This window comes from Camelina sativa, chromosome 13 (assembly GCF_000633955.1).
Source record: "Camelina sativa cultivar DH55 chromosome 13, Cs, whole genome shotgun sequence".
NCBI classification, from domain to species: domain Eukaryota; kingdom Viridiplantae; phylum Streptophyta; class Magnoliopsida; order Brassicales; family Brassicaceae; genus Camelina; species Camelina sativa.
The window spans coordinates 4016011-4027040 of record NC_025697.1 but is presented as its reverse complement, the minus strand read 5'-3'; the positions used below and the strand labels follow the sequence as shown (position 1 = coordinate 4027040).

The window sequence follows — 11030 nt, the reverse complement described above, 5'->3', positions numbered from 1 at the left end:
TAAAGTTTTAAAATAAAAAAGTGGTACATAAATTACATATACAAGTTTTGAAGAACTGAAAAATAATAGAGAAGAAGAATATAGCTATTTCAGTCACTACCAAACATTGGCCTAATTAACCATTACTTTCAAAAGATTCTCATTTATATCCCTTTTGTTAGATTTAAAAGTTAAACCCCATTGATATATATAACAACTCGGTGAAAACAAATAAAACTACTTTATTAACTAACACGCGTTTACATAATACTTTCACAAAGATAATAGTTACCAACTTAGTAGCTAGACTACTCGAAACAGATTTGTCACCTTCTTTTCTTGTTCATCTTTTTTTTTCTTACAAAAACAAAATGCGATGAACAAGAAAATGAACCTAAGGGGACCGGGGCAGATCAAGATATTGCCCTAAACATATATTACCAATTACAAACGTTCCACGAAAAGTTAGGCATGTACATATTCATTATATAAATCCACCAATATGTCCGTTGGCATCTCGAACATTGTTCACATTCTTGGCTGCATTTGTTTCCATTCCACCAATCGTCGCAAGAAATCCATCACCTGTTAGTTTCGTATTTAGGAATGAAGTTAGCACGAGTAGAAATTCACTAACACCGAAATTCATGGATGTATATAGTTTACATATATGCAAACTATATATAAGCATTATCTATAGACTTGCCTCGGATGGATCTTGCAAAGAGTACGAAGCATCTGTGTCCTTGGGAAACTTGGAGACAAGAATGCCAAAGCCTTCGCCTCTCCCTCGTAGCATCTAAATTACATTGGACGAATTTAAATAAACATATATTATTAGTGTGGTAACTTGAGTATATAACATTTTTTATAGTATATGAAAAAAACTAGTTATGAAATACCTCAAGAAAATTAGATATACCTTAAATGCATCTTCGTCGGTCCGATCGTCGCCGATGTAAACCGGGAAAACGTTGTTAGAGTTCCCAAATCCTGTCATATCCAAAGTTTAAAATTTCAGTCTTCAAAATTGATTACATCTAAACTGTGTAACCGTTGAATTGAGAACCATACTGAAATGATTATTCGATAAAAAAGGTATTTTTAAATAAAAAAAGGACGAGACACAATTCTTGCTTTAATATAGATTTAAGGAAAAAACATGATATTAAAAACTCAAGTACTCTCTCACCAAGTGACTCTAACAAGAACTCAAGAGCTTTGCCTTTGTCCCACTCAATCATAGGACGGATTTCGAAAACCTGTTGGATAAATCCAAAAAAACAAAAATTTAAATAACTGTTTTGTAAAACAAAATTAGATTCCAAAAACAGATTCTCGTATATAATAATTATATGTTTGACCAATGAGAAAATGTCAAGTACTAGTCATACCTTCCGACCTTGGGTCAGTTTCAGCGTAGGGAATTTCTTTAATACCGAACGAACCTGTAGAACCAGTTCGCTCCATTTCTGGATGATTAAGTTTTCCATTTCTAGTATTAGTTTTCGTCATTGATTTTAACTAACATGTTATATATGTTGATTTGATTTTAATTTGTACCTTCTCATCGACGCAACGAAAGTGCACAGAAGCACAAAATTTGTGGTTTTCTACTTTGACTCCCGGGGTTGATTTGGTTTTCTCCAAGAGTTGTTTATGTACCTTTACAAAAATTATTTGTATAATGAATACTCAACTCATCATAGTTATATTTGTTCTAGTTATATAGTCAGTAGAAGAAGAAGATACATCCAGTTATTGAATATGTCTTACCTCATCGATCATGGGAAGATAGTCATTAGCTGGTTGGTACAGAAGAGACTGTTTAACCTAAATTAAAAAAGGGAAATATTAAATAATTTTAAAGTAACATATAAAAGTACTAATAATATTTTTGTTTTTATAAATTTATTATGTTATTAGAAAATTACCCTCTTGTGTCTGGAGAAGCCTTTTGCTGGGCCTATAATGTCCATGCCATGGCTTCCAGCATAATACAGCTCAGCAAGCTTCACAAAGTTATACAACTTTGACAAAATACAAAAAAAAAATGAACTTTAAAATGTCTAATAGAATGTGGGGAAAATGCCAAAAATGAAATATTAAAAAAAAAAAGAAATACCTTGTCTATGCATCTACCAGTAACTATAGCAGTGGGGAAACACTTAGCCAGTTTTTTCACAGTTCTTCTCATCTGAGAGTAACAGCAATCAAAGTGGTGTGACTAATTACAGAGATTTACAAACGTGATTAAGTCAAAAAGATTGATGTGACGAACCTTGCTTGACATGAAAGCTTTGTCTGGATCATCAACTATGGGAGATAGGGTACCGTCATAGTCAAGAAACATTACGATTTGTTTCCCTCCAGAAGCTTCTATGATCCGGTCGAACATTTCTAGTGCTGAAGGATGTTGCATCTACAAGGAAAAAAAAAAAAAAAAACTGTAAGTGAATGGAAAAAGAAAGAATCATCAGGAGTTTGTGTGAGAGAGAGAGTATAAATGGATGGAGATGTCTCTTACGATCCATGAGTTGAGTTGGTGCTGGGAGGAGATAGAAGAAGGAAGTGATTTGAGATGAGTAGGAGAAGAAGCTCGCATTGAATCGACCCAAGCGTTGATTCTTTGGCCACTACCANCTTTTTTGTTTGGATGGTCTCTCATTCGCGTACGTTGTAGTATGTTTGCGTGTCCTACTCCTACTGTCACCGAACCATGCGAGTCGTCGAATCCGCGTCTCTTCGGTTTACTTTGTTAGGGATTATTGCACAATTAAGTAAAACGTGTTAATTAGAANCTAATTACAGAGATTTACAAACGTGATTAAGTCAAAAAGATTGATGTGACGAACCTTGCTTGACATGAAAGCTTTGTCTGGATCATCAACTATGGGAGATAGGGTACCGTCATAGTCAAGAAACATTACGATTTGTTTCCCTCCAGAAGCTTCTATGATCCGGTCGAACATTTCTAGTGCTGAAGGATGTTGCATCTACAAGGAAAAAAAAAAAAAAAAACTGTAAGTGAATGGAAAAAGAAAGAATCATCAGGAGTTTGTGTGAGAGAGAGAGTATAAATGGATGGAGATGTCTCTTACGATCCATGAGTTGAGTTGGTGCTGGGAGGAGATAGAAGAAGGAAGTGATTTGAGATGAGTAGGAGAAGAAGCTCGCATTGAATCGACCCAAGCGTTGATTCTTTGGCCACTACCACCATTGATGATGTCAATGTTCTTGAGAAGATTTTTCTTGGAAATTGAGATTAAACCAGGAGGGAGTTTCTGGGAAGAAGAGTTGTTGTTGTTGTTGGGGATGATACTTGACATTGTGGTCTCTGATACGAAAACGTTTTGACTCGCTGACATGGTCTGTGGTTTTTCCACGAAAAAGCTCACTGAGAAAACAGAATATAAGAAGAAATAACAAAACAGAGGACTGGTTATTGAGATAGAGAGAGAGAGGGTAATATATTAATCAAATGGAGATGAAATAAAGTAAAACCAAAGCTTACCCATTAGAGAAAATAAGGGATTTAATGTGGATACGTGAAGATGAAGAGAGAGAGAGAGGAAGGAGATGAAGAGTGTGTGTGTGTGTGTGTGTGTGTGGTGTGTTCCAGTGCTTAGTTTAGGGACTCTGCGGCTTGGTTTATGTAGGGGGAGGAGAACAGAGGCAAAAAAAAAAAAAAAAGTGGGATCTACTGGGCCTAATAATGTGTTTAATGGGCCTATTTTTTTTTTTTGGATGGGTCTCTCATTCGCGTACGTTGTAGTATGTTTGCGTGTCCTACTCCTACTGTCACCGAACCATGCGAGTCGTCGAATCCGCGTCTCTTCGGTTTACTTTGTTAGGGATTATTGCACAATTAAGTAAAACGTGTTAATTAGAAACACAACATATAAATCTTTTTCGTTCTCACTTGTCAAAAGTATTATATACCATCATTCATATTTATTGAGTTCGCAAATCTGGAATATTTTGGATTATAATATAGACTTGAAAATGTGACACCATCTTGATCTTGGTCTCGGTCTCACGTCTCGGTCTGTGATCGCTTCACCAAGCATTATAAGTTATTCTTATCATCTTGTAATAACCAAATTAAATTAATTTTATATCCTTTGACTTTATTGAGCACGTTAAATAGCTTTGTCAAGTTACATTTACTGGTTGACACACACACCTAATTAGAATATTAGCTTCTTGTCAATTTTTATGACTTTCTAAAATCATACATACTTTTCTAAATTCAGACAGCAAATTTATACTATTTGAGAAAAAAAAAAGTAAATGTTGTGTTGTACTGTTGTTTGTTGCGGTTGGCAAGATTTGATACATGTATACATGATAAGAATCATTTTTCCTCTAAACCCCACATAATATGAATGGGATATATACATATCATTACAACAATGAATTATCACTCTGCATCTTATTAGTTTATATTCGGAGGTCTTATGGAGTGTCAAGCTATACTTCGCCGGCCAATGAACCAAACAGGACCCTGACGAGATCAAAAAGACTAAGAACGTGTCGCCGTGTCGGTCACTACTTAAACTATAGGTGATATGACTCGTCTGACTCTTGTCATGCTTCGAGCCAAGGTCTACTTCAGTACGTGTCCCTTAATGGAAACACAAACGGATAAACCCTTTTTCTAGTCTCTACTCTCTACTCTAGAGTAGTAAGTCGGCAGATTTTTTTCTTTATTGAACCTAAAAGTGAATACAAGCATGCAAACAAAGTAAAGGTACAAATATTAATACATATATAATTAATTCTTTGTACGTGTGTCCACCAAGCCCACAAGTTCTGCTTCTCGACTAATTGAATCGATCGCTCCCATTGTTTTTTTAATATTACGGTTTTGTTTTCTTCCGTTGGTTGCTTAAGGGTTAACGTAATTTGCCAATTAACCACTCGTTTTAATAATTGTTTATTGCTCTATTATGTTATTAGTTTAGGGTTTCGAGGTGATTAGTACCTAAGAATCATTTGTTTATTCACTATCAAAATTTGATACCGGATACGTATACCAGTTTTACAGATCACGAAAGGGACTAAGGGAGGGTCAGTCAGTGTAAGAACTGAGCTCTGAAATCTAATGGCTCATTAAGAAAATCCATATGTATCTCCTCAGAATTTTGATTTGACGAGCCCAACATTTATTATAGATTTTATGAGAAAGCTACATACGTCGTCGTAAATACTTTGATTTACTACTACTACATATAAATAAAAACCCAACTTGAACCTCATAAAAAAATCAACCAAAAATAGAATCGGGTCGAGAAAAACTCGGACGTTTTTTTTGTTCCGACAAGTCTTTCAATTTTCTTTCTAAATATTGACTTAACAAATCTAAGGTTCATTTTCTGTTTCTCTTATGATACCAGGTCAACAGGCAATATAGCCATAGAAACAAAAAAAGAACAAACAACTAGAAGAAAAAACAAAAAAAAACTTGAATTGACAGAAGAATAGAACAGAAGACAAACCCATACACAAGGTCTATCGAGAGAATTTGATATCGATTTGAGAAGAGAAATAAATCATTATAGTTTTTGTTCTCGTTCTTCTTTCTTTTTCTTTACGTTATTTTAACCTCTATTAGTAGATCCTTTTTACGTTTCCTGTTAACCTGACGACGTTTGATCATAATGACATTTTGTATCAAATCATTGATTCAAGAAGAGGACACGGAACAAATGAAGCTACCTCCATCCCATCTCCCCTACTAACAATGGTCTCCTCTTCTTTAAATACCAACATTAAGCTCTATTTCGTTATATTTATAGCTTTATATATTACCCTTTCTCGGGGTTGGATTGGCTGTTCCGCGGCCGGGTTCCGGTTTTATCTAGTGGCGGAAGGATGGCGGATCATCCAGGGGAGAAAAGGACGCGTTGTAGGTTTTTGGGATTTGTGTTTGGTAGACGTGGCTTGTGGTCCAAGAAATGTCCCCCGGACAATGGTAGCCATAGAAGCACAATAAGTAGCAGCAATGCCTCCACCGCCACCGCTACCACCGCTAACATTCAGTTCACCAAATCTCCATGTACAGAATATAACCCGAGGAAGCTTCAAGAAAATAAAGTTTTACCTGAGCCAGTCCAGAACCAAGTACAGAAACCTATTTCAAAACCCACATCGAATCAATACCCAAGTAACCATCAATTAGGCAGCAATGGAAATAGCCAAGCAAGTAATAATCAAGGACCAGTCCAACACCAACAACAAACGAGGAAGGTTCCTAGGGAAGCAATTGGTTTATCAGGTGAGCTAGAGAGCATGATCATCGACAATCAGAAAGCAAAAGGGAATAAAAGCTCTATGGTTAGAGCTTCTTCAAGCAATGTGATGTTGTTTGGCAATCTTGGGAACTTGAAGCAGTCCGGAGCATCGGGTGGCAGTCAAACCACTATCCAGAACAATGGATACGGTAATAATAGTGGTGGAGGAGGGTATGAGGCGAGAAAGACGAAGGAGGAGGAAAAAAGAACATCAGTTGCACCATTACCGGCTTCAAATAATCAAGATCAGTCAGGATCTTTGTGTAGAGCGATTTCGACAAGAATGGATCCCGAAACGTTAAAGATAATGGGTAATGAAGATTACAAGAACGAGAATTTCGCAGAGGCTTTAGCCTTGTATGACGCTGCGATAGCCATCGATCCCAAAAAGGCTTCGTATCGTAGCAACAAGAGCGCAGCTTTAACGGCATTGGGGAGAATCCTTGAGGCGATATTTGAGTGTAAAGAAGCAATAAGAATAGAGCCTCATTACCATAGAGCACACCATCGGTTGGGTAACTTGTACCTCAGGTAATCTCATCAAAACCTTACATTGTGACTCAAGTACTATATATCATCAGTTTTCTGAAAAGTAAACCAACAGGTTAGGAGAGGTTGAGAAGTCAATATATCATTTCAAGCATGCGGGTCCAGAAGCTGACCAAGAAGACTTATCAAAGGCCAAAATGGTTCAAACACATCTCAACAAATGTACAGAGGCCAAAAGAGTGAGAGATTGGAACACTTTGATCAAAGAAACAGAAAACACCATAGCTACAGGCGCCGATGCTGCTCCTCAAGTATATGCGTTACAAGCAGAGGCCTTTTTGAAGACATACAGACATCAAGAGGCAGACAATGTTTTGTCAAGATGCCCTGTTTTCGATGGGGAAATGAGCACAAAGTATTACGGACCGATCGGTTACGCCGGTTTCTTGGTCGTCTGGGCTCAAGTTCACATGGCTTCCGGCAGGTTTGTTCTCTTTTGAGTCCATACAAAGCTAACAGTTGTAGATGATATCTTGACCTAAACCTGGTTGTTCAAACAGATTCGGAGAAGCGGTTGAGGCGATTCAACGAGCGGGGAAGCTGGACGGTAACAATAGGGAAGTGAGTATGGTTCTCCGGCGCGCTCAGGCGGTTACAAAAGCGCGATCAAGAGGCAATGATTTCTTTAAAGCTGGACGGTTTCAAGAAGCTTGTGCGGCTTATGGCGAAGGATTAGACCACGACTCAAGAAACTCAGTCTTGCTATGTAACCGAGCGGCTTGTCTATGCAAAATGGGCCAATTTGATCGAGCCATTGAAGACTCCACGGCAGCACTCACCCTCCGTCCTGGCTACACCAAGGCTCGACTCAGAAGAGCCGATTGTAACGCCAAGGTTATTATTTGAAATTATTGGCATAACAGGTGGCAAACGCGTGAATATAGTATGAAATTGGGGTTACAGTTTAAGTTGATGTCTTTTTACGTGGTTGCAGCTTGGGAACTGGGAAGCAGCGATTGGGGATTATGAGATATTGAGAAAAGAGACACCAGAAGATGAGGAAGCGACCAGAGGATTGTCTGAGGCTCAGAACCAGCTCGTGAAACGCCGTGGCCATGACTCTTGAAACCAACCGCCTCCAGACCGAATGGGAAGTTACGGATTTAGAAAACAACCGCCGTGGTCTTCTTACTTCTCTTTTTCTTTTTTTTTTTTTATAACTTTTTTGGTAAAAACTGTGAATCTTTTTATTCCAATGATTCAATTGTATATCCTTTAAGAAGTCTATTAATCATTTTAAAACCGAACACAGACGGTAAATAAATAATTTAGAACAAACATCTATACTTTTACTAACATTATTGCGAGATGAAACTTTTGCACTATATGCATTTGCTAATTTATTCTGATTTCCTTAGAGACGATAATAGAACTGATGCAAGACTTATAAGATCAACTTCTTATATATATGCAAGGCAAAATAGTTTTGTTTTTTATAAGACAATCTTTGATCTCACATATAAGAGACAACCCCATGTAGCAGAAAAAGAGAGTTGAATAATATCATCATAGAAGAGAAGCTACATGATGATCTTGATGGTGATGATGATGATGGTGTTTTGGATGGAGTTTTACCTGCAATGGCTGGTGAAACCGCATGGCTTCTGCTTTGCTGCTCCTCTGTTGGCAATGGATATGGCGCTGAAGTGCTTCCCGGTGAAGCTTGAGGCGGCTCTATCTCATTTCCTTGGCCTGCAAAACACACCGGTGTCATTTTGATTTAGCTTTGGATCTTACAAGAGATCTTAGTACTTACTAAAGTTGTATTTAAATCAGAATCTCACATTTGGAGGCTGACCACCCTAGCTTCATGTTCTCTCTATCGAAAACCATTCGATTACCTCTCATGTAGTTCTCTGCAAAAGAAAAAGGCAAGTCTAAGACATTAGTCTGAGCATGTAAGAAAGAAAGAGAGATGATGAATAAGGCTAATACATACGTCCTATGCTTCCTATGCCTTCTTCTCCACTAGAACTGATAGGCAAGCAAAATTGGACAAGCTCCTGAAAAATGGTTCATGATTATGTAATATACATCAAAATCTAAATCTCGCCTATATTTAGCATAAGCCATAAAATGTGCATATATGGTCTAACCTGACTTTGTTGGAATACAAACAAAGGTTTGTGAATCACGAATGTGTTATTGTGCGAAAACCTGAGTTTGATCGCTGGTACTTTTGGCTCAACACTATCACCAAGGAAAATCCAAAAGAACATTAGGAGAAAAGCATATATATGAACACCAAGGAGCTTCTTTCTCTATGTCTTTGTTTTATATAGCATATGAGTACCTAGATTCATAGCAATACTCCCATGAAACATCTTCAAAGCTCTTCATCGTAGCATTTATATGTCTGTCCATCTCAACCGCAACTTTTCTGTATATTTCTTCCGGTAGATAAGTAAACGATTGTCCACTGTCAATATAAGTTCTGAAGCTCGTCTGCTTCAGACACGAGTTGCCAATACAACAAGTCTCCACACCCACAATACTGTAAACAAAATCAACACAGGTGCTAATTACTAAAAGATATCTTAAAATGGATAAAAACCAGAAGTATAGAGAACGTTTGTTACTATTTATTGTCGGCAGGAAGGAATTGTGTAGATTGTTGCATTGATGGTCCTATATCACCAAAGTAAATCCTCCCTGAATCTTCTTCATCAAAGCACAAGGAGAACGAGTTTCGCATGATTCCTGCTTTAGAAAGAAAACTTGGAACCGAGATATCTCCAAGTCCTAAACCCATCAAACCATCAGGAGCAACCCCAGTCAAGTAATCCCCACTTTGCTTTTTACCACATCTGCAATATGAAGACACACCTATCAATACTAAACTCTAAAACACACAAAAAAAACATCACCAATACAATGGTAAAAGTAAAACACACCCTAGAACAACTTGAGCCTTGACAGAGGAGGAAGCGTTCGTCAATCTATTGTTAGTATTATATGTAAGATGCAAGATGTCTTCAACAAGTAATCCCGAGGTCGAGGTGTTTCCACTAAGATAGTTAACAGTATAAGGGCATTGCTCCTTTGGGTTCTCACAATCTGGAGCAGAATCACAAAGCTTATGGCTGCACAAGAAGACTTTGCTGGTACTTGAACTTGATGGATTATACTCGTTCAGATCTTTAGTAGCCTGCAGAATAGGTGCCCCCAAACACGAGGAAGCATCTGCCAATCAATCAATTGGAAATAAGCGCTAAACCGTTCATCATTCTCACTATCTAACTCTTAACTACATATATAACCAACAAGCTTATCATTTTATATCACATACCAGGCTGCTATAGGAAGTGGCTGTTAAAGGAGCGCATTGCACACAGTTGCAAGGAATCCAAAGTAGATCACTTCCAGTATCTAAAGCCACAAGAAACGATACACTCGGCGTCCCTATGTCGATCCATGTATAGTGTAGCCTAAGTAAAACAATCACACACAAAATTCACATAAGGCATCGCATCACTACTAATCTACTGAGTACAAAACTTATGTTAGCACACCAAAAACAAGTAAGCCCAGAGGAAAAGACTGTTAGTAATTTCATATCAAGCTGATTGAGTTAGTTAAAACACAGGACAGGACTAATAAAAATTTCCCCTAAACAAAAAACAAGAAATAAGATAACTTCTTTTGATCTAAAGGTACAAAATTGAGAAACATCAAAATAAAAAAAAGGAACTTTTTGGTAAATAATGTACCATCCAAAGTCATTGCCAGAAGAAAAAGTTTTGCTTCCTTCAGATGGAACAAGGGGCTGAGACTTAGCACCGAGATTCATTCTCTGTCTTCGGAAATCACTTCTCGCGAGCAACTGATAATATTCCAAGCTCCGCTTCTCCGGACACGATCGCGGAATCTTAATCGACGCTCTAGCTTCGTCGGAGAAGCGATGGATCAGCCTCGAGGAGAAGACAGATGCTAGAGTCTGCTCCGTAGCTAGAACGAGAACACATAAGAGTAAAAAGGTTGAACCAGATCGTGACGCCATTTTTTTTTTTCGAGCTAGGGTTTTGCTGAAACAGGAACAAGACCTAGCACTGTTAACGTAGAGTGAACACCAAACAAACTAACAATTTAATAAAATTAGGGTTCTAATCGAAGTTTTAATCAATAAAAGAGAGATATTTTATCGAGAGAGAGTGTGAATGTTGGTCGGAGAGTTATGGCTGACTGTGAGAGAGTGAGAAAGAAAGA

The 11030-nt window shown here is 37.6% G+C and overlaps 3 protein-coding genes across 4 annotated transcripts; 1 reads left to right on the top strand and 2 right to left on the bottom strand.

The window, feature by feature from the left end:
• LOC104735016 (probable trehalose-phosphate phosphatase I) lies at nucleotides 202–3586 on the bottom strand. Of its 2 annotated transcripts, XM_010454729.1 has the most exons (12): nucleotides 3494–3586; nucleotides 3081–3376; nucleotides 2835–2975; nucleotides 2105–2176; nucleotides 1914–2009; nucleotides 1756–1812; nucleotides 1543–1644; nucleotides 1374–1451; nucleotides 1172–1241; nucleotides 902–972; nucleotides 686–778; nucleotides 202–564 (listed from the first exon to the last, which is right to left on the bottom strand). In XM_010454729.1, the coding sequence occupies exons 1-12, from the start codon at nucleotides 3495–3497 to the stop codon at nucleotides 508–510; spliced, it is 1137 nt and encodes a 378-aa protein (XP_010453031.1). In that variant the 5' UTR covers nucleotides 3498–3586; the 3' UTR covers nucleotides 202–507. The 2 variants fall into 2 exon arrangements, with proteins under 2 accessions (XP_010453031.1, XP_010453030.1); XM_010454728.2 differs by lacking the exons at nucleotides 2835–2975; nucleotides 3081–3376; nucleotides 3494–3586 and adding exons at nucleotides 2261–2401; nucleotides 2507–2611.
• On the top strand, nucleotides 5435–8176 carry LOC104735015 (inactive TPR repeat-containing thioredoxin TTL3). Its single transcript, XM_010454727.2, has 4 exons — nucleotides 5435–6806; nucleotides 6880–7248; nucleotides 7325–7658; nucleotides 7759–8176. The coding sequence occupies exons 1-4, from the start codon at nucleotides 5857–5859 to the stop codon at nucleotides 7888–7890; spliced, it is 1785 nt and encodes a 594-aa protein (XP_010453029.1). The 5' UTR covers nucleotides 5435–5856; the 3' UTR covers nucleotides 7891–8176.
• LOC104735014 (aspartic proteinase-like protein 1) lies at nucleotides 8206–11027 on the bottom strand. The gene is made up of 9 exons (XM_010454726.2): nucleotides 10535–11027; nucleotides 10114–10252; nucleotides 9719–9972; nucleotides 9404–9631; nucleotides 9118–9318; nucleotides 8921–9014; nucleotides 8764–8827; nucleotides 8609–8680; nucleotides 8206–8516 (listed from the first exon to the last, which is right to left on the bottom strand). The coding sequence occupies exons 1-9, from the start codon at nucleotides 10822–10824 to the stop codon at nucleotides 8278–8280; spliced, it is 1581 nt and encodes a 526-aa protein (XP_010453028.1). The 5' UTR covers nucleotides 10825–11027; the 3' UTR covers nucleotides 8206–8277.

What these genes read in the sequence shown, in the direction of transcription:
- LOC104735014 (XM_010454726.2), bottom strand. Translation starts at nt 10,824, where the DNA reads ATGGCGTCACGATCTGGTTCAACCTTTTTACTCTTATGTGTTCTCGTT. An exon ending in AAGGCTCAAGTTGTTCTAGG is followed by an intron (nt 9,632 to 9,718) that starts GTGTGTTTTACT and finishes TTCATATTGCAG; the next exon opens with ATGTGGTAAAAAGCAAAGTG. An exon ending in AGGCATAGGAAGCATAGGAC is followed by an intron (nt 8,681 to 8,763) that starts GTATGTATTAGC and finishes TTTCTTTTGCAG; the next exon opens with AGAACTACATGAGAGGTAAT.
- LOC104735016 (XM_010454729.1), bottom strand. An exon ending in AACTGACCCAAGGTCGGAAG is followed by an intron (nt 1,242 to 1,373) that starts GTATGACTAGTA and finishes TTTATCCAACAG; the next exon opens with GTTTTCGAAATCCGTCCTAT. An exon ending in GTTCTTGTTAGAGTCACTTG is followed by an intron (nt 973 to 1,171) that starts GTGAGAGAGTAC and finishes TGGATATGACAG; the next exon opens with GATTTGGGAACTCTAACAAC.
- LOC104735015 (XM_010454727.2), top strand. Translation starts at nt 5,857, where the DNA reads ATGGCGGATCATCCAGGGGAGAAAAGGACGCGTTGTAGGTTTTTGGGA. An exon ending in GTTCACATGGCTTCCGGCAG is followed by an intron (nt 7,249 to 7,324) that starts GTTTGTTCTCTT and finishes TTGTTCAAACAG; the next exon opens with ATTCGGAGAAGCGGTTGAGG. An exon ending in GAGCCGATTGTAACGCCAAG is followed by an intron (nt 7,659 to 7,758) that starts GTTATTATTTGA and finishes ACGTGGTTGCAG; the next exon opens with CTTGGGAACTGGGAAGCAGC.